Below are 24,070 nucleotides of genomic sequence, written 5' to 3'. Positions count from 1 at the left end.
CCTCGCCGTCAGCATACAGAACGTGTAGCCGACTGCCTCGGAGGGTACTGGCTCACAAACCCCCCTGGTTTATATAAAGAAAGAAAATAAAAAAAGTGATAGAACCGCTTTAAAAGAGCACTAAAAGCAACCAGTCCACTTAATCTTAATGAAGTGGTATGGATGCAGTGGCCTTGTCCTTTAAATCCTGCAATATAAACAATGCAGATTTATTTAGAAACTGCAATGTTGACATTGCAGGGTTAAGTTCACCTCTAGTGTCTGTTATACTGACAGAGTAAAACTTGGTCATTAGACGTAGAAGCCTCCATAGATTCAACGCCATGCATGCGCATCATGCCCATCATGTCTCTTATGAGGAGCATTGGGTTGGACCATCGTAGACTAGGCCAGGCCATGCTCCATGACATCGCAGGGAGCGGAGAGCTAGGGGTCACAGAAGAAGCCCCGGAGCTTGAAAGGGTAAATAAATACATTTTCTTTATTTTTCAGGCAAACCAAGGGAGCTGAATATACATAGGGAAAGGAACAATAAAGTTTTTTTATTTCCAATGCTTTAATGTTTCTTTAATATATGGGTGATACTATAGTAAATTGCTTATACTACCAGTCAATAGAAGCTGACAAAACAGACATGCACATGTACCATTCTGAATATTATGCGACTACTACTAGCGATCTGATATAAAGGACTAGGCACCATAATCGCTACATGGCACTGTAGTAGTTATGGTGTCATTAATCTGCAGGCTCTGTCCCCAGTTCAAGTCGACTGACCCACTTAGCCAATGAATAGATTTAAATGGCAATATTTGATATTCCTAATGCAGATGTTCCACTTCGGCAATAGCCGAACAGTGGCCTAGGCCGTAGGTGCAGCATTTCCCGCTCTTCTTTCATTGCATTGGGGACAAAAAATGGGCATGCAGCACTGTGCTCCTCCAATGGAATAGAGGTTAGCGGCAAGAACGGAGTTTGAATCTGTTCTCACAATGGAAGCGTCTCTAGTAGTGATGTACCGAACTGTTCGATGGCGAATAGTTGCTGGCGAACATAGCGTGTTCGCGTTCGCCACGGCGGGCGAACACATGCGCGGTTGGATCGGCCCCCTATTCCTCATCATTGAGTAAACTTTGACCCTGTGCCTCACGGTCAGCAGACACATTCCAGCAAATTAGCAGCAGACCCTCCCTTCCAGACCCTCCCACCTCCTGTACAGCATACATTTTAGATTCATTCTGAAGCTGCATTCTTAAATAGAGGAGGGAAAGTGTAGCTGCTGCTCATTTGATAGGGAAATTGATATCTAGGCTAGGGTATTCAGTGTCCACTACAGTCCTGAAGGACTCATCTGATCTCTGTTGTAAGGACAGCACCCAAAAAAGCCCTTTTTAGGGCTAGAACATCAGTCTGCTTGTTTTTTTTTCTGTGTAATGTAATTGCAGTTGCCTGCCTGCCAGCTTCTGTGTCAGGCTCACAGTGGATACTGTGCCCACTTGCCCAGTGCCACCACTCATATCTGGTGTCACAATAACTTAAGCTTGCATTTAAAAACAAATTATTTTTTTTCACTGTAATAGATTGAATATCAGTTAGTTGTCTGCAAGCATCTGGGTGTCAGGCCTTCAGCGTGTACTCTGCCACTCATATCTGGTGTCACAATAGCGTGCTTTTAACCCCTTAAGGACCAAACTTCTGGAATAAAAGGGAATCATGACATGTCACACATGTCATGTGTCCTTAAAGGGTTAAAAAGAAAAAAAAAAGTTTTTCACTGTAAGCTAATAGCAGTCAGTGTCCTTAAAGCGGGTGTCAGGCCTTCACCGTGTACTCTGCCAACCTCTGCAAGTGCACTTGGTCAACTTGACTCAGCCCAGAATAGAACTAAAGACCCCACGAGGCTTGCAAAGTTGTTGCATATTTGATCCATCATCTATTGATCTAGCTCACTGGCATATCTAGATATGATCAATCCCTATATATCTACAAATGTCGCAGTCTAACCTTTTCCCATCTGTCACAAACTCAACTAAAAGTAACTTCCTCCACCTGTTTTTCTCTACATTATGCCCCATCTCCAATGGCTTCATTTATCCCTCACGTTTTTCTAAATACCAATTCCCAAATGCTTACTCCTTGCTACTACTACTGTTATGACAGAAATTAATGTTAGTAAAATGTTGTGACGCAGTGCCCTTCGACACTTGGTCCTGGAGAGGCTTGCTTGCCAGCCTCCTCCCCTGCGACTATGGCCCCTGGGAGATTGTACCCTTTTAAACCAGCATTTGGGCTTATGGACTTTTATTGGACTGTGTATGGCCCTTTAAGAACCGTCTGTGGGAACATTGTGACTTTGGTGAACAATGCCCCTTTAAGACTATGGCCCCTGGAAGATATTGCCTGTTAAAGATTATTTTAGCAGATTGAATTTTAAAAGACTCTTGCTGCCCCTTTAAAAATTGTATTGGAGCAGTTGTGCAGCTTTAAATTGGCACTTCGGATGTAGCTGAAGTGCCGAAGTAGTCGAAGTGGCCGCAATTCGACAAACGAACACGTGGCGGCGGCCATCTTTGTTCATTCAAACGAAGTCAGCGGTATCCGTAGCCAAATCCATGGAACTGAAATCGGCTACACATTTCAACGAACACTGTGGACCCTTACCTTCTCCTACACTCAGATTTCAGCTACAGAGACTAAGTCCCGTTCGGCAGTTTGAACTCACTGCTATACTAAGCTAAATGAACGAAATTCGAATGGGACTTAGTCATTTTTCTGTGTAAAATAGACTGACCGCACAGCCCAAATCTATGGAACGGTTTTGGGCAGGAAAATGTGCTTGCAGTCGGTCATAAAGGACTTACACCTAACTTTTTAACCCCTGAATGGAATCGGCTGAATGTTGGATATGTTTGTAAGTAAAGTGTGCTGAGTTCGAATATGTAAATTTTATGAAGATTGAATGTATAATTTTAAAGTTACAGTGTATGTGTAAAATTATATTTTTCCTGCCTGTGATAATTACTTTAACCCATTGTGTTCAGTAATTATATCACAGGCAGAGGGGAGGGTTTGTTTGTAATTGATGGGAGTGTTTGTACTGTATACTACGTGTTTCTTGGTTGTTCTGCAAAACCTTGTGGGCGGTCCTGTATATGCAAGACCTCCATAAAAGAAGGGTGCTTTGGTGCTAATTAAACACAAATCTTCTTGACCCTCAACACGTAGTCTTGTCATGTGATTGGAGGGGACAGCTATGCTTTGCATACTCCCCTGAGCTTTAAAGGAACACTACAGTCACCTAAATTACTTTAGCTAAATAAAGCAGTTTTAGTGTATAGATCATTCCCCTGCAATTTCACTGCTCAATTCACTGTCATTTAGGAGTTAAATCACTTTGTTTCTGTTTATGCAGCCCTAGCCACACCTCCCCTGGCTATGATTGACAGAGCCTGCATGAAAAGAAAACTGGTTTCACTTTCAAAGAGATGTAATTTACCTTAAATAATTTTATCTCACTCTCTAAATTGAACTTTAATCACATACAGGAGGCTCTTGCAGGGTCTAGCAAGCTATTAACATAGCAGGGGACAAGAAAATCTTAATTAAACAGAACTTGCCATAAAGAAAGCCTAAATAGGGCTCTCTTTACAGGAAGTGTTTATGGAAGGCTGTGCAAGTCACATGCAGGGAGGTGTGACTAGGGTTCATAAACAAAGGGATTTAACTCCTAAATGGCAGAGGATTGAGCAGTGAGGCTGCAAGGGCATGTTCTATACACCAAAACTGCTTCATTAAGCTTAAGTTGTTCAGGTGACTATAGTGTCCCTTTAATCACTCAGCTCTTTTAAGAGCTTGTTCCTGATACGCTCTCCTGGAGCGGTCCTGGAGGACAGAAGTTGATCCAGGGTGGACAGAAGACAGCGAGACTCCAGTTAAGCTACGGTGGTTGTGGAGTCTGCACTGGTTGTGGTGTCCGGTGCGGTGCTTGTGGTACTCGGCGAAAGCTAGGAAGCGTCCGTCAACGGAAGGTACTCGGTTGGAGTACGAGGGAGTTCCGTAACAAATGTCTATTTACTTCAAATGGCTGCTAGAGCATAGAGCACCCCCTCCCTTCCTGTGTTCATTAAAGGGACACACCAGGCACCCAGACCACTTCTGCCCATTGGAGTGGTCTGGGTGCCAACTCCCACTACTTATAACCCTGCAAGTGTAATTATTGCAGTTTTTTTTATAAACTGCAATAATTACCTTGCAGGGTTAACTACACCTCTATTGGCTGTCTACTAGACAGCCACTAGAGGTCACTTCCTGCTCTATGGCACAGGAAACCTATGCTAGAGCGTTGCTGGACGTCCTCACGCTGTGTGAGGACCTCCAGCGTCGCTCAAATTCCCATAGGAAAGCAATGAAATTATCTTTCAATGCTTTCCTATGGGGATCGCTAATGCGCATGCGCGGCATTGCGCGGCATTAGGTCTCCTCGGCCGGTGGGCCGGATCAGTCTCACCCACCGGCCGACACAATGCAGAGGAGGAGCGTCACGGAGGAGGAGACAGCGACGAGGGACATCGCCGCTGCCTCAGGTAAGTGACTGAAGGGGTTTTCACCCCTTCCGTAAGTGGGGTTTGGGGGGTGGGAGGGAGAGGGACCCTCCAGTGCCAGAAAAACGGATCGTTTTCCTGGCACTGGAGATTCCCTTTAACTGCTCAAAATGGCTACTGAGCACCCCTCGTGTAAAGAATGTTATGTGCTAAGATGACGTCTCAAGCCAGAGCTGCACCCAGGATGCTGGTGACATCACACTTTGGAGGAAGGGCATTAGATAAGAGATTTAACACTTGACCAATTAAAGATGTATTCTCTCTGTTATCTCATGTTTTGCATATAATGTATTTCTGCCTTTATAAGGGGCTCCCCGCCCACCTAATTAAACATTCCGAAGTTTTTCATCAACCTGAAAACCATGTGTCAGGTATGATTTACCTCAGAGCGTGCACGCATCCATTTTAAACAATTTGTTTATATGAATACCTGCCCCCTGTCCAAACACTTGGTTTGATCTAAAACACTACACCTCCTTGCACCATTCACATGAGTAGGAAACTGCTCAGTTTTGGAAAAATGTCTCAGCTTCATTGAAAGCCCTCATCTCTTGGCATCTTACTAGAACACTCTAAACCATGAACTGAATTTCACACCTTTCCCTTTTCACTACTCATAACAATATTAACCGTTTCACACAAAACACCAAACTGGAAAAACACTTCTGCACAGCCACATGATAAGAATTATCAGACTAAGATGATGTTTAAAAACCATTCCCCTACACTCTCTCATACTTTCTTTTTATAAAAACGCCACACCATCTTCACATTTAGTTCTCTATCTCCTCATTAAAACCATGCCTACATCCCACACTGATTTCACAACCCAAAGACCTTGACAGATACAAAGATTGTTACGATATAAAGGTGATATTACTTTTCTGCATGAATCATTTACCTCTTGCACCTAACTCGGGAAGCCTATTGCAGCCAGTAAAGATGTATCTGTTCCTTCACACTTGAAGGAACACTACGGAGTTTAGAATGCAAACATGTATTCTTAAGATTATAGAGTTCCCCTACTTATTAAGGTGTGTCCCCCTTTCCCCAAAAGGGGTTTGAAAGGTGAGTTTACTTACCTTTACTCCCTTGTTGTGCTGGACTTGGCGTGGCCACTCCGCCTTCCCAGGTTAAGAACATCAAGATTCATGATTTTAGCCAATCCAAGATTAGTGAGTATGTCAGGCAAATCACTGCACCAATCAAATACTCTCTGGGAGCAGCTTTTGTTTTAGAACAGAGTCTGACTCGGGTGCTAAAGGGGAGGCGCTTCTAGCGCCCGTCAGGAAGTCATCCATTAGAGGTGTGTTTAACCCTGCAGTGGAAACACTCCACTTACTACAATATTGTAATGCTTTACTTTGCATAAAAAAAAAAAAAAAAAAAAAAAGGCCACTGAAACCAGACCACTTGCAATGAAATTAAGTCATCTTGGTGCCTTTACTGTTCTTTAAAGGACTATTCTGTGCACACATAAAACGCTTTAGAGTCTTCAGAGTGCTTTATGCGTGTGGAGTCTGTCATATTTGTGACGGTTTATAGAAATCTGCGATTTAATAATTGGGGGCAAAAATATTTGCCTGGCTCCCACTCAGACATTCTTAATGAGATGTACTACAGCTTATTGAGAAGCATAGGAAAGCTGCAATTTCAAACTCATGTGCTCACTGCAAAGGCAGAGGCGTCTCAATGAGAACGGGAAAAGGCTGAGGTCTATACCCCTGAAGAAAACATGCAGGAAAAAGACGCGTGCATATTTTCTTTGGGATAGAACTACGAAATTGTTAAAGAAAAAAAATGAAAATTTTTTCAATGGAGTTGATCCCTCTCATCTCTTTTTGCTGACTCGAGTCCTTGTCCTTCTCATGACACATTCCAATATATTAATTGTGCAAGATTTTTTTCCCCTTTGACTCTTGCATTGTTGCGTTAGTCTGAGCTCAGACAACCTTTATCCTAGATTACGTCACCGCTGAGAGAAAACTGTTCAAAACATCTGTCCTACACGCCCAATGTTAGAAATGATCCTGCTTGCGCAACTTAAAAAAATGACAAACTAAGAAAGTATCCAGCAACATATTTCTGCAAACAATAAATAGGTTGCCGGCATTTCATTTAGGAGTTTCTTAAACCTTTTTGTTTTGATCTTCAATTAGAATAACGCCCTATTGGTATTATTCTTTAGGTCCCCATACAAAAGGAACACTCAAAACGAGTTTTTAAATAGGGTTTTACTTTCCTCTATCCAGTAGTGGGCGAAGCTCCCAGCGCTGCACAGCACGCCCCCGACAGACACCATGGGAGCCGCGTCAAGGTCCAGTCAAAGGCTTCTCACAGAGCCGCCTTTGATTGAACAATTTACCTGGATAAGAGCACATGCGTACACTCTGAGCCAGCAAGGGGAGGAGGAAAGAGAGGGAGGGAGGACGAAGCAGAGAGCGGAGGGGAAAAAAAACAGTTGAGGGGATAGGAATGAAGGAAGGCTACTTTCAGTGTTGAATGGAGGGAGAGGAGGCAAGAGTTTCCCTTATGTCTGTCGGCAGGGCACACTGATGACAAACGTAAAATAGGCACAAAATTTAGATTAGCCTGTCCTGAACAGAGTTTCACGCTGCCTAACTAATGTGTGGGTGGTGCAACTAGCCCCCATCACACACAATTGGCAATTATATGGATTGTGAAGTGTTTCAAGATAAAATCCTATCACCATGACCACGTTAAAAATCAGAAGTGATCAAGGTGGTTGGGGTAACCACTTAAAGGATAACGGTCATTCAAGTTTCACTTCTTGCTCTTGAAAAGTTTTTCATTTTATAAAAATTAATATTTTTAGATAATGCATTTTTATTTAGAAAAAATGTTACCTTTTAAATCAGGCTGAGCAGCCATGTTGGGTCAGACTCTGTAATCTGCCTGTTGCTGTGAAACTGTAGAAGCGGGCAAGTTAGCTTGAGCAGCAGCTGGTCATATGAAAACAGAATCTCACCCAACATGGCTTCTAACACAAATTAATAAAAAAACTAAACAAAAATGCTTGTAATTTTTTTTAATTTTTTTTTTAAATGATAAGCGAAAATTTGCGAAAAGCGATTTAATATATATTGTAACACCTTTTCTATCTCTCTACAAATATAAATATTTACACAAACTGAGCAATAATTCTTGCAATAATTCTTGCAGATATTGATGAGAGATGGCTACTCTTAGCGCTGCCTGTGCACCAAATTTCCCATGATTTGGAAAATGTAGTTTACAATTCAATGTCGTGCAGAGGTTTGCTCACAAGTATCAAATGCAGAGAGAAAATGTTTAGCCCAAGCAGTCACATGGCAACGTGGGTGAGTTAGCGTAGCCGTGCCAATCCCTATAATGAAATTTTTCTAAACATAAAACCTGTAAGGCATTTGACAGGTTCTGCTGATTGTTTTTACTTTGACATTAGTTGCAGTGCATGATTTGCTCGCCTACATTCGATCCCACTAAACTGCGAGACAGCAAATTGTATTGCATGGGCATCGCTGCAATACTGGGGCTGGATGAGACAGTCAACGCCCGAGCACTGAGTTAGATTTTACGTGTAAGCTGTTGGCTGCAGGTGCCACAGGGAGCTTTCTAATGCAGAAAAAAAACAAGGTACTGTTGAAATGGATACATTACATCGAGCTTGAACCCTTAAAACAGAGGTGCCCAAAATGTAGATCCCCAGTTGTTTAAAAACTACAGCTTCCATGATGCTCTGTCATTCTAAATGCACAAAAAGCATCATGGGAGTTGTAGTTTTACAACATCTGGGGATCTACCATTTGGACACCCCTGTCCTAAAACATTTTTTTTTTTTTTTAAACATTAAATTAACTGTAAAGGACCCATGCACACAGTTGAAATATAGTGCACAAAGAAAAATACCTTGTTGGTGAAATGAAAGGAATACACAGCAGCAAAACAAGAAACACCTCAACGTAAAGAAAGGTTGCCACGGCGGTCCACTGGAGACTCATCTTTCACCAAATTCTAACAATCTGCAGGAAAAAAAAACACAAGATAGCTTAGCTTTGCAGCACAGCTAAATAAAGTTCCACAGGGTAGTAATCCAATAGTGGGTTTTATACAAAGAAAGGCTAGAACATTAAGCAGGAAGGGTGTTCAGTACTGGGGAAATTTGTCTTGCAAATTAGATTCTATGTCACTTATTCTACACAATACATATTTCAGGGACCTCAGTCTTCTTGCTTTCCAAGCAGAGAACACAAAACACATGGGATAAAGTAGAGACAAATACCGTATATACTCGAGTATAAGCCGAGTTTTTCAGCACATTTTTTGTGCTGAAAAACCCCAACTCGGCTTATACTCGAGTCAATAGTCTGTATTATGGCAATTTGCATTGCCATAATACAGACCGGGCTGTGGGGGCTGCAGAGAGCGTTACTTACCTGTCCTGCAGCTCCTGTCAGCTCCCTCCTCCTCCGCGCCGTCAGTTCAGCACCTCGGTCAGCTCCCAGTCTCTCGCGAGATTTAGAGTGTGAGCTGACAGAAGAGCTGAACTGACGGCGCGGAGGAGGAGGGAGCTGACAGGAGCTGCAGGAGAGGTAAGTAACGCTCTCTGCCAGCCCCCCTCTCCCCCCCACTGAACTGCCAATGCTGGACCACCAGGGAAGGAGAGCCCCCCTCCCTGCCATATATCAAGCAGGGAGGGGGGATGAAAAAAATATATAGCAATAATAATAATGAAATTAAATAATAATACAAAAATAATAATAATGAAATTAAATAAATAATAATTTAAAAAAAATTAAAATAATAAAAACAATTTTAAAAAAATTGCCCACCCCCCACCAAGGCTCTGCAACACACACGCTGCACTCATTATACACACACTGTAAATAAATATTCAATTAACATAATTTTTTTAGGATCTAATTTTATTTAGAAATTTACCAGTAGCTGCTGCATTTCCCACCCTAGTCTTATACTCGAGTCAATACGTTTTCCCAGTTTTTTTGGGTAATATTCGGGGCCTCGGCTTATATTCGGGTCGGCTTATACTCAAGTATATACGGTAAATAATAAAAGTGCAAGCAGACAATTTTATTTATTTATTTTTGGGGTTTTATTAAAGTTTGCACATACAATATACATCTTAGCCATTGTATGTGAGTAATTGAACATTATTATTAAATGAAGAACTGGAGCTTGAATAACAAAATATATATGCCTATGTGAAAGCATGAAATAAAGATTATGCCGGAGTGCATCACTGTCTCGCTTATGAGAGGCCAAGTGTGGCTATCAACAGGTAGGAATGCCATAGGTCTTACAGCAAGTCCTTGCTGCCCGGCAGAAGTCACTGCTGGTTAGCAGCTGCCCTGGGTGAGTCAGTCAGCAGGTGGTTGCGGGTTGTCCCCTCTAGAGCCTCTCTTCTTTCTAGATTTTCCCCCAGCCAGGCTTTCTGTAGGCAGTGTGGTTTGCAGGCCCAGTCTTTGCAAAAACACTGCCGGGTCTTCAGTGGATGACAGCGTGAGTGTCTCATCGCCATAAGGGACCATTAGTGTACCCTCTACTCCCAAGACTGGTGTCTCAGCCTACTGGCGATGGGGGCTAGCTGCCTCCTCTCCATCAGTACTGAGAATAGCAGTTCTCCATATATAGATATCTTGCAGCTGTCATAGGTTCTGGTCCCCAAGATCCTGGAGTGATTCAGAATTGCGGTTCTCACTGCCACGTCTCTCGTGACTGCGATGGTGTCCCTAGGACCTTCGGCTGGCGCTGTGTCAGACTTGCGTATCTGGAACACCGATGTTCTCTGCGGGGGATCATTGCACCCCCTGATGCCCATGGACGAAGGGCAGCAGCGCCTCTCCTTCCACAGCCTCTGTTCCGGCGTCTATGGCAGGCCTCCAGTGTAGCCACTGCACGGCTTAGTTGGTGGACCTGCTGTGTAAGCCCTTCGATTTGGCTCTGTGCTTCCTGTAGCGATATTGCTTCCTATTCTTGCGCCCCATTGTGTCATCTGCTGGGGGCTGCGAGTAGTTTAGTCTCAGATTGGATATTTTTGTCGCTTGAGTTGTTTTTTTTTTGTGGGGTCGCATCAGAGCCCTATTGATAGATGTCTGCTTAGCTGGCCATGCCCCCTGAAAGCAGACAATTTTAAGGTATAGAGTTGGAGATCTTGTCATACTATAGAGCTATTAATACTTTTTTAAAAAGTAAACAAATGAGTGCATTACACTAATTTAGTACAGAGTTCACAGGCTACTGAATGTGGGAGATTTTGTGAGTGCAGTTAAAAGTATGTTCGTGATGCAGTGAGTGTCACTGGAGAAAAGGTAGTGCAAATCTCCCCTAAAGTGGACATGCCAGTCAGATGTGTAATGGCTAAATAAATGCTGCATGGGCAAAATGCCCTGAGTCAGTCTGTTTAATATGAACAAGCTTTAAGGAACACTATAGTGTCAGGAATGCAAAACATGTATGACTGACACTATAGGTTTAAAATAGTGGTTTAGGTCCAAGGCCCCCCTTTAACCCTGTTAAAAGGGGAATTTACCAACGTGTTTTCCATTGACCTGCGGGTCACCTCACAGCTAGCCCCACCCCCGGTTCACCTCCTTGGCTGAGATCACCACATTTGACGATTTCAGCCAATCCAATGCTTTCCCACAGAAAAGCATTGGGAAGCTTTATTGCATGGGTGGCAAAATGCCAATTTGCACCAATCAGCATCTCCTTATAAAGATACATTGAATTGATGCATATCTATGGGGAACGTTCAGCATCTCAAAGCAAGTCGTGGAGATGCTGAACGTTAGTGCTGCGCACTGGGCAGCACTAACCCAGGAAGTACCTCTAGTGATTGTCTAAGTTATTGTCACTAGAGGTGTTCCTAGGCAGTAATGTAAACACATATTTTTCTCTGAAGTAGGGCAGTAGACACCAGAACAACTGCATTAAGCACACGCCATGCTTATAGGAGATATTTTCCAGGTGATACCAAAAGTGGGACACGCGAGAAACTATGCTGTGCCAACCAGATGATCTCTCTGAGACCACTTCCCTGGCGACCGCCTCCAGTCTCGGTGCTCAGTTAGTTAGAGCACAGGCTGGGAAATCGGTGGCTGCACCCAGAGTCATTTAGTGAGATTTAGTCATTTAGCAAGGCTGTTCTTTTTAAATCTGTGACTGTCACGCATGAGTTACTCTAAAATATAAAATTGTGTGTATTGTTAACAATAAGAAAGGATTTTTGTTGATATTGAATAACAAAATACGAGTCTTTGTGCATAGAGAACATAATTCATGCATGACGACTCTTCAAACAACTTCACTGAACAAATGTTATTTAGTAGCATTGAAGGTATTTCCTACCCCGCTGGAACTTTCATCTACCTATTTAACCCCTTAAGGACACATGACATGTGTGACATGTCATGATTCCCTTTTATTCCAGAAGTTTGGTCCTTAAGGGGTTAATATCAAATTACCGTGGCAATGAAGACTAAAAGACAATATATTTCACATGTACTGCAATGGTATTCATCATACAATTTGAATAGTTGAGGTCAGAGCTCTGTGCAAGAATACGGGTTCTTGCACACCAATCCTGTCCAACCATTTATTTATATTACTTTGTGTTACTGCCTTTTGGCAATATGAAAATGTATGTTTTAAATCCCTGATGTTTATAATCTTATCTTCATCTACAGCACAGTCACTGCACCATCTCACTCCATAGACATCACAATAGGAAGTATTATTGTATAAATTAAATAAGGTTATGACAAAGTTAAAGGCTTGACCCTGATGTCTGTTGCCCTTCCTTGTGCCACTTTTGGTAAGTACTAAGCACAGCATACTAGGAACATCCCACTATACTTGTCGTTTTGGAGATGCTCTGACCCAGTTGTCTAGCCTTCACTATTTGGTCTTTGTCAAAGTCACTTTTCCTCCTTTCAAAACATGAAATTCAAGAACGGACTGTTCACCTGCTGCCTAATATGACAGGTACCAAAGTAACAATATAATTAATGTTATTCCCTTCACCTGTCAGTAGTTTTAATGTTGTGGGTGATTTATGTGTGTATTATTATATTATAGGGAGCTGTGATGTCTCTGCTCCCCAACCCTCGCGCGCTGCTTAGTGAGACCGGGCCAGAATATGACGTCATATTCCGACCACACTTTCATTAAGCTGCGCAAGGACATCATGGCTCCCTATTCTCGCCTACTATTTGCGCAACTAGCCCCCGCCTCCATAATCTTCCAATTTGCTGCTCACCTAAACGTTCCCCCCAGCATGCCGCCCGCCTGCACAATTCCCTGACCGGTCGCCCACAGCTATCAGTATAAGCAATAATGTGTGAGTCTGTCTGTCATGGTGTGTGGATGTGTGTGTCTGCGCATGAGTCTGTCATGGGGTGTGTGCGCGTCAGTCATAGGGCCCGTCGATCATGGGGCCCATCAGTCTGTAATGGGGTGAGTCAGTGTCATTGTATATGCACATGTGTGCGCGTCTGTCATGGTATATGTGTGTAATAATTTCCGTTTCTCTTCTTTCTTCTGTGTCTTTTTACAGTTGATTAATATATATATATATATATATATATATATATATATATATATATATATATATATATATATATAGTCTTGGGTCAAAGGCTCGCCACACATATATATATATTAATGAAAAGTACTAATACACAATCTGACTTACGGTTTCTTCTTAGTTACGGATACATAATAAAACAACAAAGGATGTTACATAATAATGGACATTTAACAGCAGATGTTAAATGAAGGACTCCTGAAGGGAGAGTTAGTCTCTACATAGTTTGACAGCTGGACAAGAACAACCTTGTGCAGCACGTAGCATCAGCAAGACCAAGACCTCGTGGTCCTTTGTTCACTAATCTATATAGATATAACCATAATGACATCAGACTATAACTCTAGCCATATAAGGACAAGACCCCCAATCCACATTCCAGAGTTCTCATACAAAGAAAGCCTTGTGACTTATACCATCTGTTACTTATGTCAATCCAGACATCCATAAATAATCAATAGAAACATAGAATATGCAATATTCTACAATGCACGTGTGTGCGTCTGTCATGTTGTATGCGTCTGTCATAGTATATGCGTGTGTGTGTGTGTGCGTGGCATGGTATATGCGTGTGTGTGTGTGTGTGTGTGTGTGTGTGCGTGTCATGGTATATGCGTGTGTATATGTATCATGGTATATGCGTGTGTGTTTGTGTGTATATCATGGTATATATGTGTGTGTGTTTGTGTGTGTATCATGTATGTGTCATGGTATATGCGCGTGTGTGTATGTATGTATGTATGTATGTGTCATGGTATATGCGTGTGTGTTTGTGTGTATATCATGGTATATACGTGTGTGTGTGTTTGTGTGTGTATCATGGTATATACGTGTGTGTGTGTTTGTGTGTGTATCATGGTATATACGTGTGTGTGTGTGTGTTTGTGTGTGTATCATGGTATATACGTGTGTGTGTGTGTTTGTGTGTGTATCATGGTATATACGTGTGTGTGTGTGTTTGTGTGTGTATCATGGTATATACGTGTGTGTGTGTGTGCATTTGTGTGTGAATCATGGTATATACGTGTGTGTGTGTGTGCGTTTGTGTGTGTTACCAGACCCCTTCCGTTCACAAGGGAATGGTGTTTTTACACACCCTTTTTTTCCCCACGCCGTGCTGGTCTCCTCTCAATAGCCTTGCCTCTTTGGCTGAAATCATCAAGCTTGATAATCTCAGCCAATCCAATCTTTTGTCGTAGGATTGGGTGCAAAATGCTGCACCAATCAGCATCTCCTCATAGAGATGCATTGAATCAAAGCATCTCTATAGGGAACGTTGAGAGCCTCCATGCAGAGCGAAAAGTCAGTGTTTACATTGAAAAGCCTGCAGGGACAGGCTATAGACACCAGAACTACTACATTAAGCTGTAGTAGTCCTGGTGACTATCGTGTCACTTTAAGAATTGTATTTTAAAATCTGGCTCCTAACTTTTTTCAGCTGGCTCCTAGATCAAAGAAAATTTGTAAAGCCCTGCCCTATATGTATGCATAGCACAATACATTTTGGGGGCGAAAAAATCTAAAATAAAACATTTTTCATAGTTTTACTTAGAAATTCTACAATAAGAGTGTGAAAAATAAACAAATTCACTCATTTGTTCTGATTGTTAAAATGGGTCAAATGTCAAGGACTGCTACAAATTTTGGGAACTTATAAGATAAATATTGTTAGGATTGCATTAAGCTCTGAAGCTAAATCTTTCCAAAACTTGGTCTGCAGAAACGATAATAGTCACAGACTCTAAAACCGCTACTGTCCCAGAGTACAGCAACAAAACACGCGTACACCTCTATCCCATTTTCGAGCTAGGTAAAATTCCAGGTATGCCACTGTCAGTTTTCCAATCACAAATTTTCACCAAATTGATTTACGGAAGCCATATCCCTTTGGAACCAAATGGAAGAGACACCTGCACTTGACCAATATTAAGACATACGGCCGCCTCTGTCGTTGTGGCACAGCAGGCTTTACTGTCATATTCTGCACAATAAAAAAATCCCCGCTCAGAGTTTTTGCTCACTTATGCTACGGAATATGATCTCTCTGCAATGCCACATCAGACTGATCCCATCCATAAGGGCATTCCAGAACTGAAATGACGGCAAGTCGACTGCTGCACGAAAGATACAACAACCCCAGACGATCGTTTCTTCCTAATTATCAGTCTGATATGCATTGGAATATGTTCTCTCTGTAATGGAACAAGGGAACAAAAACTATTTTGGGACCTGAGCGGGGATTTATGTAGGGCAAGCTACTGAGTTTCTCTAAGCTTTTGTCCATTCTCAGAGTTCTCATATTCTTTTGTTTCTATCTAAAATGTATCCCATCTATCCCTAACAATTCACTCTTTAGTGGTTTGGCCTCCCCAGCTGAATTAGAAACATAGAATGTGACGACGGATAAGAATCATTTGACCCATCTAGCCTGACCCATTTTCTAAATACTCTCATTAGTCCCTGGTCTTATCTTATAGTTAGAATGGCCAAATGCCAATCCCACGCATGCTTAAACTCCTTTACTGTGTTAACCTTTACCAATTCAGCAGGAAGGCTATTCCATGCATCCACTGCCCTCCCAGTAAAGTAATACTTACTGATATTATTTTTAAACCTTTGTCCGTCTAATTTAAGACTATGTCCTCTTGTTGTGGTAGTTTTTATTCTTTTAAATATAGTCTCCTCTTCACTGTGTTGATTCCCTTTATGTATTTAAAGGTTTCTATCATTTAGGTGTGACAAGGGCTGCATAAACAGAAACAAAGTGATTTAACTCCTAAATGGCAGTGAATTGAGCAGGGAAACCTGAGAGGCATAATCTACACACAAAAACTGCTTCATTAAGCTAAAGTTGTTTAGGTGACTATAGTGTCCCTTTAACCTTTCCTTGTAAGTTGTTTCCTGCAATCCATGAGCCAGTTTAGTAGCCCTCCTCTAAACTCTCTCCAAATTATCAATATCCTTCTGAAGAAACGTTCTCCAGTACTGCGTACAATACTTCAATTGAGGTCTCACCGGTGTTTGGTACAATGGCATGAGCACTTCCCTCTTCCTACAGCTAATACCTCTCCCTATACAACCAATCATTCTGCTAGCATTTCCTGCTGCTCTATTACCTTGTCAGCATACCTTTAAAGGACCACTATAGTCACCCAGACCACTTCAGCTCAATGAAGTGGTCTGGGTGCCAGGTCCCCCAGGTTTTAACCCTTCAGATGTAAACATAGCAGTTTCAGAGAAACTGCAATGTTTACATAGCAGGATTAAACTAGCCTCCAGTGGCTGTCTTCTCGACATGGGCGTTTTTAATGCGCGCCCGGCTCCGGCAGCCATGCGCATTCCGCTCCACTCGGGAACTGACGTCAGAGTGGAAGTAGAGGTCAACAGTGCCGAGGGAGCCCGGCACTGGATTAAGGTAAGTAGCTGAAGGGGTTTTAACCCATTCAACCCAGCGGGAGGGGGCCTCTAGGGTGGGGGAGACCTAAGGGTTATATAGTGTCAGCAAAACGAGTTTGTTTTCCCGACACTATAGTGATCCTTTAAGTCATCTGAAATAATTATCCCTGAATCTCTTTCCTCAGATGTTGAGGTTAGGACTCTATCAAATATTCTATACTCTGCCCTTGGGTTTTTTACGTCCAAGAGGCATTATCTTGCACTTATCCACATTAAATGTCAGCTGCCACAGCTCTGACCATGTTTCTAGTTTTCCTAAATCACTTGCCATTTGGCTTATCCCTTCTGGAACATCAACCCTGTTACATATCTTAGTATTATTAGCAAAAAAATACATACCGTATATACTCGAGTATAAGCCGACCCGAATATAAGCCAAGGCCCCTAATTTTACCCAAAAAAACTGGGAAAACGTATTGACTCGAGTATAAGACTAGGGTGGGAAATGCAGCAGCTACTGGTAAATTTCTAAATAAAATTAGATCCTAAAAAAATTATATTAATTGAATATTTATTTACAGTGTGTGTATATAATGAATGCAGTGTGTGTGTGTGAGTGCAGTGTGTGTGTGTGAGTGCATGCAGTGTGTGTATGAGTGCATGCAGTGTGTGTGTGAGTGCGTGCAGTGTGTGTGTGAGTGCGTGCAGTGTGTGTGTGAGTGCGTGCAGTGTGTGTGTGAGTGCGTGCAGTGTGTGTGTGTGAGTGCGTGCAGTGTGTGTGTGTGAGTGCGTGCAGTGTGTGTGTGTGAGTGCGTGCAGTGTGTGTGTGTGAGTGCGTGCAGTGTGTGTGTGTGAGTGCGTGCAGTGTGTGTGTGTGAGTGCGTGCAGTGTGTGTGTGTGAGTGCGTGCAGTGTGTGTGTGTGAGTGCGTGCAGTGTGTGTGTGTGAGTGCGTGCAGTGTGTGTGTGAGTGCGTGCAGTGTGTGTGTGTGAGTGCGTGCAGTGTGTGTGTGTGAGTGCGTGCAGTGTGTGTGTGTGAGTGCGTGCAGTGTGTGTGTGTGAGTGCGTGCAGTGTGTGTGTGTGAGTGCGTGCAGTGTGTGTGTGTGAGTGCGTGCAGTGTGTGTGTGCGTGCAGTGTGTGAGTGTGAGTGCGTGCAGTGTGTGTGTGTGAGTGAGTGCGTGCAGTGTGTGTGTGTGAGTGAGTGCGTGCAGTGTGTGTGTGTGAGTGAGTGCGTGCAGTGTGTGTGTGTGTGTGAGTGCGTGCAGTGTGTGTGTGTGCGTGTGTGTGTGCAGTGTGTGTGTGTGTGCAGTGTGTGTGTGTGTGCAGTGTGTGTGTGTGCGTGCAGTGTGTGTGTGTGCGTGTGTGCGCGTGCAGTGTGTGTGTGTGTGTGTGTGCGTGCGTGTGTGTGTGTGTGTGTGTGTGCGTGCAGTGCGTGCGTGTGTGTGTGTGCGTGCAGTGCGTGCATGCAGTGTGTGTGTGTGAGTGCGTGCAGTGTGTGTGAGTGAGTGCGTGCGTGCAGTGTGTGTGTGTGCGTGCAGTGTGTGTGTGAGTGCGTGCGTGCAGTGTGTGTGTGTGTGAGTGCGTGCAGTGTGTGTGTGAGTGCGTGCGTGCAGTGTGTGTGTGTGTGAGTGCGTGCAGTGTGTGTGTGTGTGAGTGCGTGCAGTGTGCGGTGTGTGAGTGCGTGCAGTGTGCGGTGTGTGAGTGCGTGCAGTGTGCGGTGTGTGAGTGCGTGCAGTGTGCGGTGTGTGAGTGCGTGCGTGCAGTGTGCGGTGTGTGTGTGTGAGTGCGTGCGGTGTGTGAGTGCGTGCGGTGTGTGAGTGCGTGCGGTGTGTGAGTGCGTGCGGTGTGTGAGTGCGTGCGGTGTGTGAGTGCGTGCGGTGTGTGAGTGCGTGCGGTGTGTGAGTGCGTGCGGTGTGTGAGTGCGTGCGGTGTGTGTGAGTGCGGTGTGTGTGAGTGCGTGCAGTGCGTGTGTGTGAGTGCGTGCAGTGCGTGTGTGAGTGCGTGCGTGTGAGTGCGTGTGAGTGCGTGTGAGTGCGTGCGTGTGTGTGTGTGAGTGCGTGCAGTGCGTGTGTGTGAGTGTGTGCAGTGCGTGTGTGAGTGCGTGCGTGTGAGTGCGTGTGAGTGCGTGCGTGCAGTGTGTGTGTGTGAGTGCGTGCGTGCAGTGTGTGTGTGTGAGTGCGTGCGGTGTGTGAGTGCGTGCGGTGTGTGAGTGCGTGCGGTGTGTGAGTGCGTGCGGTGTGTGAGTGCGTGCGGTGTGTGAGTGCGTGCGGTGTGTGAGTGCGTGCGGTGTGTGAGTGCGTGCGGTGTGTGAGTGCGTGCGGTGTGTGAGTGCGTGCGGTGTGTGAGTGCGTGCGGTGTGTGAGTGCGTGCGGTGTGTGAGTGCGTGCGGTGTGTGAGTGCGTGCGGTGTGTGAGTGCGTGCGGTGTGTGAGTGCGTGCGTGTGTGAGTGCGTGCGTGTGTGAGTGCGTGCGTGTGTGAGTGCGTGCGTGTGTGAGTGCGTGCAGTGCGTGTGCGTGAGTGCGTGAGTGCGTGTGTGCATGTGTGTGTGAGTGCGTGCAGTGCGCGTGTGTGTGTGAGTGCGTGAGTGTGTGAGTGCGTGCAGTGAGTGTGTGTGAGTGCGTGCAGTGAGTGTGTGTGAGTGCGTGCAGTGAGTGTGTGTGAGTGCGTGCAGTGAGTGTGTGCGAGTGCGTGCAGTGAGTGTGTGCGAGTGCGTGCAGTGAGTGTGTGCGAGTGCGTGCAGTGAGTGTGTGCGAGTGCGTGCGGTGCGAGTGCGTGCGGTGCGAGTGCGTGCGGTGCGAGTGCGTGCGGTGCGAGTGCGTGCGGTGCGAGTGCGTGCGGTGCGAGTGCGTGCGGTGCGAGTGCGTGCGGTGCGAGTGCGTGCGGTGCGAGTGCGTGCGGTGCGGCACTCGCACACACTCACTGCACGCACTCACACACACTCACTGCACGCACTCACACACACTCACTGCACGCACTCACACACACTCACTGCACGCACTCACACACACTCACTGCACGCACTCACACACACTCACTGCACGCACTCACACACACTCACTGCACGCACTCACACACTCACGCACAGTGCAGTGCGAGTGCGTGCGGTGCGAGTGCGTGCGGTGCGAGTGCGTGCGGTGCGAGTGCGTGCGGTGCATGAGTGCGTGCGGTGCATGAGTGCGTGCGGTGCATGAGTGCGTGCGGTGCATGAGTGCGTGCAGTGCATGAGTGCGTGCAGTGCATGAGTGCGTGCAGTGCATGAGTGCGTGCAGTGCATGAGTGCGTGCAGTGCATGAGTGCGTGCAGTGCAGTGCATGAGTGCGTGCAGTGCGAGTGTATGAGTGCGTGCAGTGCGAGTGTATGAGTGCGTGCAGTGCGAGTGTATGAGTGCGTGCAGTGTGTGTGTATGAGTGCGTGCAGTGTGTGTGTATGAGTGCGTGCAGTGTGTATGTATGAGTGCGTGCAGTGTGTGTGTATGAATGCGTGCAGTGTGTGTGTATGAGTGCGTGCAGTGTGTGTGTATGAGTGCGTGCAGTGTGTGTGTATGAGTGCGTGCAGTGTGTGTGTATGAGTGCGTGCAGTGTGTGTGTGTATGAGTGCGTGCAGTGTGTGTGTATGAGTGCGTGCAGTGTGTGTGTATGAGTGCGTGCAGTGTGTGTGTGTATGAGTGCGTGCAGTGTGTGTGTATGAGTGCAGTGTGTGCAGTGTGTGTGTGTGTGTGTGTGCAGTGTGTTGCAGAGCCTTGGTGGGGGGTGGGCATTTTTATTATTTTTTTTTTAATTATTATAATGGTAATATTTTTTTGTTAGATTAATTTTTTTATTATTTTTATTTTTTTTATTATTATTTATTATAATTTATTATTATTATTTTTAAAATATATTTAAAATATTATTTTTAAAATATAATTTTTTTATTTTATTATTATTATATTTTTTTTCGTCCCCCCTCCCTGCTTGATACAAGGCAGGGAGGGGGTCTCTCCTTCCCTGGTGGTCCAGTGTCATTGGTAGTTCGTGGGGGGGAGAGGGGGGCTATCAGAGCTGTAACTTACCCATTCAACAATATTGGAATCCAAACTTAAAGATTAAATGCAGTTTATTGATTCAATAAAAAAAATCAATAAGCTGTAGTTGTTCTGGTGACTATAATGTCCCTTTAAGGCGATCATTACTTGTTTGAACAGTTAAATGGTCAGATGACTGATGGATAGAAATTAAGGTTAGTACAATGTCTATTTACTATATGTACCAGTGTTCATTCATTACTCAAAATGGCCACTAGGGCATCCCCTGCCATCGACTAAAGAATTTCATGTGACAAGATGGCGTCTCCATCCGGAGCTGCACCCAGGATGCTGATGACCTCACACCATGTAGGATGTCCATCAAGATAAAACACTTAAACAAATACCAATTAAAATGTAAATTTCATGTCCTCCCATATTTTGCATATGATGTATTTTTGCCTTTATAAGGGGCTTGCCGCCCCTCTAAGTAAACATTCCTCAAAGCTTTCATTAACAGATTCTGTTGTCAGTGTGATTTCTTCGGCGTGCACGCATTTATACTTTGAAATCTGGACAGGGGCAGATATTCAAGCAAACACTTGGTTTGGTCTAAAACATGACCATAAAATATTCCTTTAATGGTTGACACAGCATTATGGGAAATGTAGTAAAAAGTAATGATGTTTGTGGACCATATCTCCCATTGTGCTAAAAAAGCAAGAGACGCATAACCGCTGTCACAAGAGAATGGCTAATTTTAGCAAACCTCATTTTCTAAAGTGGTCAATATGTATCAGGTCACAGTGCTCCTCAACTGTCACATCAAGGCACACCTAACAGTCCAGGATTTGGGGATTACCTGGGTGTGTCTAAGGTGTTTGTTTATTTTAAACACTTTAGATACACCCAGTTAATTTCCAAATCCTGGACTGTAAGGTGCGCCTTGAGGAGAGGGTTGAGGAGCACTGTATCAGATTACAGGGTGGCTGAGCATCCTAGGAGTGTAGTCTTTAAAACTGTAAGAGACAAGCACCAAATAAAATACAGTCAGCGAATGGTGTCAAAAGAGAGAAATGAAGGCAAGTGATCCCTGGCAGGCAATAGATTCCACACACTCCCACGGTGAAATCAGCTCTTAGAATTTCCTCACATCTCTCCAATATAACTTTGCCCTCTCTAAATCTGATCATGTATTCCCGCCCACCCCATATCACCCCTTCTGTCCTCTTCAATGCGCAATAGTACAGCATTAAGGTCTATGAAGACCGCAAAATTCTCCATAGATATACTGTAACCTATTTCCCTGCACCTGGTAACACTTCTTGAAGGCAGCAGCTCCGCCCACTGTCAATAAGTGTCAGGTAGAGGAAATATACAGGGACAAACTAGTCCCTACTTTGTCTCCAGGTATCTCTTGTCTACGGAGGTTCCATTGCAACTGTAGCGCATGCACTGCAGTTAATAAGCTTGGGAGAGTAAACACCTTCTGGGAGAATTATGTTCTGCTTTCTCTGGTCAGTCAATGCCACAATCTATACATTTGCTAGAAAAACCAAAATCCTCTTTAAAAAAAGGAGGATAATAAAAAAAAAAAAAAAAAAAACAGACTAGCAGGGATAGGCAACCTTCGGCACTCCAGATGTTGTGGACTACATCCCCCATAATGCTCTTACACCCATAATGCTGGTAAAGCATCATGGGAAGTGTAGTCCAAAACATCTAGATTGCCAAAGGTTGTCTATGCCTGGAATAGTGGTATCCTTTAAGCTTTGCGCACAACAGTATTAGTACAGTATTTAAATTAATAGCTATTTCTTTTCCAGTTTATGAATTTGTGACAAATCAACACGAATCAAATCCTCCAATAGACATTTAGAGGATAAGAAATATAAATGTATAATCAATAATCATATAAAAACACACACGGAACAGTACATGGCTTCCAATTAAAACAGTCAAGTGGGCAGTGAGCGTTTACTGGCTGTGTGTTACAACTATGCAAAGAAATTTAAAAAGTGCTCAAAATAGACTACCGAAAGATGAAGTATACGAATTAACCCGAGTGTTATCTGCATAAGTACATTATTCACCTAAATTAGAAGTATCGAGGTTGAACAAGTAATGATTTAGCAATTATTTGTCTACATTATAAAGAATCTACTAATAGTCTAATGATAAAAACTCAGAGCAGTCAGGAATAGCAAGAGAAACCACTGCCAAAATGTTAGATTAATTAAACGAACACTCCATGCACCATAACTACTACTAGTGTGCTGTATTGTTAATGGTACATGGCATGTCCTAGGACCTAGTGCCTCTCCCAATGTAAGCAGACAAACTATTAAAGATCTGTAAATTGAGCTAAGCCCAACACTGGAAGGGGATGGAGGCAGGTAAATGCTGAGGGGATCGCAGGGTAGAGAGAGCAGGCAGACGCACACTGACAGAGCTGCCTGGATAACATTAGAATCTGGCCTCTACGAAGAAAAAAAAATAAAAAACAAAACATTTAAAAACAAAATAAATCATTACGTAAAAAAAAATATATATATATATATTCAACTATTAAAACAAACGAGAAGTGAAAATTGTTGACAGCTATCCTTTAGAGCAGGGGTCCTCAAACTCCGCCCCGCCAGATGTTGCTGAACTATAAATCCCATGATTCTTTGAATTACATATATAGCCAGAAAATCAAGGGAGTTGTAGTTCAGCAACATCTGGAGGGTCAGAGTTTGAGGACCCCTGCTTTAGAGGCTGGCTAGTCTTCATGGAAAATCTATTTCAGAGACATTTGTCATTTCCAGAGTCACCCATTGTAGTTTTATTGCATGTTAAGGCAGGTATTCTAGGTGTGTGTGTGTCCCCAGTCTGTGTGGGAGGCAGGCTGACAACTAGGAAATCTGTCAATCATTTCCAAGGGAATAAAATAAGCATTTTGGGGGGTTCCAATTTAGAATGAAATAGATAGTTTGTATTCTGCCTTGTAATGTGTTAGATACTCTGGGTCTTTAATGGGGGAGGCCCTGGGTTTAACTCACGCGTCAGGTCTGAAGCTTGCACAGCTGCCAACTACTTTCCTCACTCCTTCACTTCCGGGTAATGCTGCTCAACACTCCCAGAGTGAGGCGTGGAACATGTTTTGTTTTTTTTCAACAAACTTTATTAAAACAGTAACAATTGCTTTATAGCCATTGAGATAAAGGACAACTGTCATCAATTTTTTATCACAAAAAAAAGTGTATCACATTTTATAAAATGTATTTTTTTTTTTAAAAATTATGAATATTGATTTAAAAAAAATTTATTTCATAAAAATATATATATATATATTTTACATGTGGCTGAGCAGAATCGTTGGGTCGGATTCTACTGTTAATCCGAACCGCTGGTGATCAATCCAAGTTGCCTGCTTGTTTGCAGGTTCACACGGGGCAATCAATAACAAATATTTATATAGCAC

General features: G+C 43.6%; 1 protein-coding gene across 1 annotated transcript in view; it reads right to left on the bottom strand.

The window, feature by feature from the left end:
- Positions 1 to 23,721, bottom strand: part of BCAP31 (B cell receptor associated protein 31) — an 85,935-nt gene extending 62,214 nt beyond the window's left edge. Inside the window, exons 1-2 of the mRNA XM_063432730.1 lie at positions 23,649 to 23,721; positions 8,511 to 8,623 (exon numbers count right to left, since the gene is read on the bottom strand). Coding sequence (XP_063288800.1) covers positions 8,511 to 8,602 — 92 coding nt within the window. The 5' untranslated portion in view covers positions 8,603 to 8,623; positions 23,649 to 23,721. The remainder of the gene's footprint in view (positions 1 to 8,510; positions 8,624 to 23,648) is intronic.
- Positions 23,722 to 24,070: the final 349 nt, after the last annotated feature.

Source organism: Pelobates fuscus, chromosome 9, assembly GCF_036172605.1.
Source record: "Pelobates fuscus isolate aPelFus1 chromosome 9, aPelFus1.pri, whole genome shotgun sequence".
Taxonomy (NCBI): Eukaryota; Metazoa; Chordata; class Amphibia; order Anura; family Pelobatidae; genus Pelobates; species Pelobates fuscus.
The sequence above is the reverse complement of the archived record's forward strand: the minus strand, read 5'-3'. Positions and strand labels throughout refer to the sequence as shown.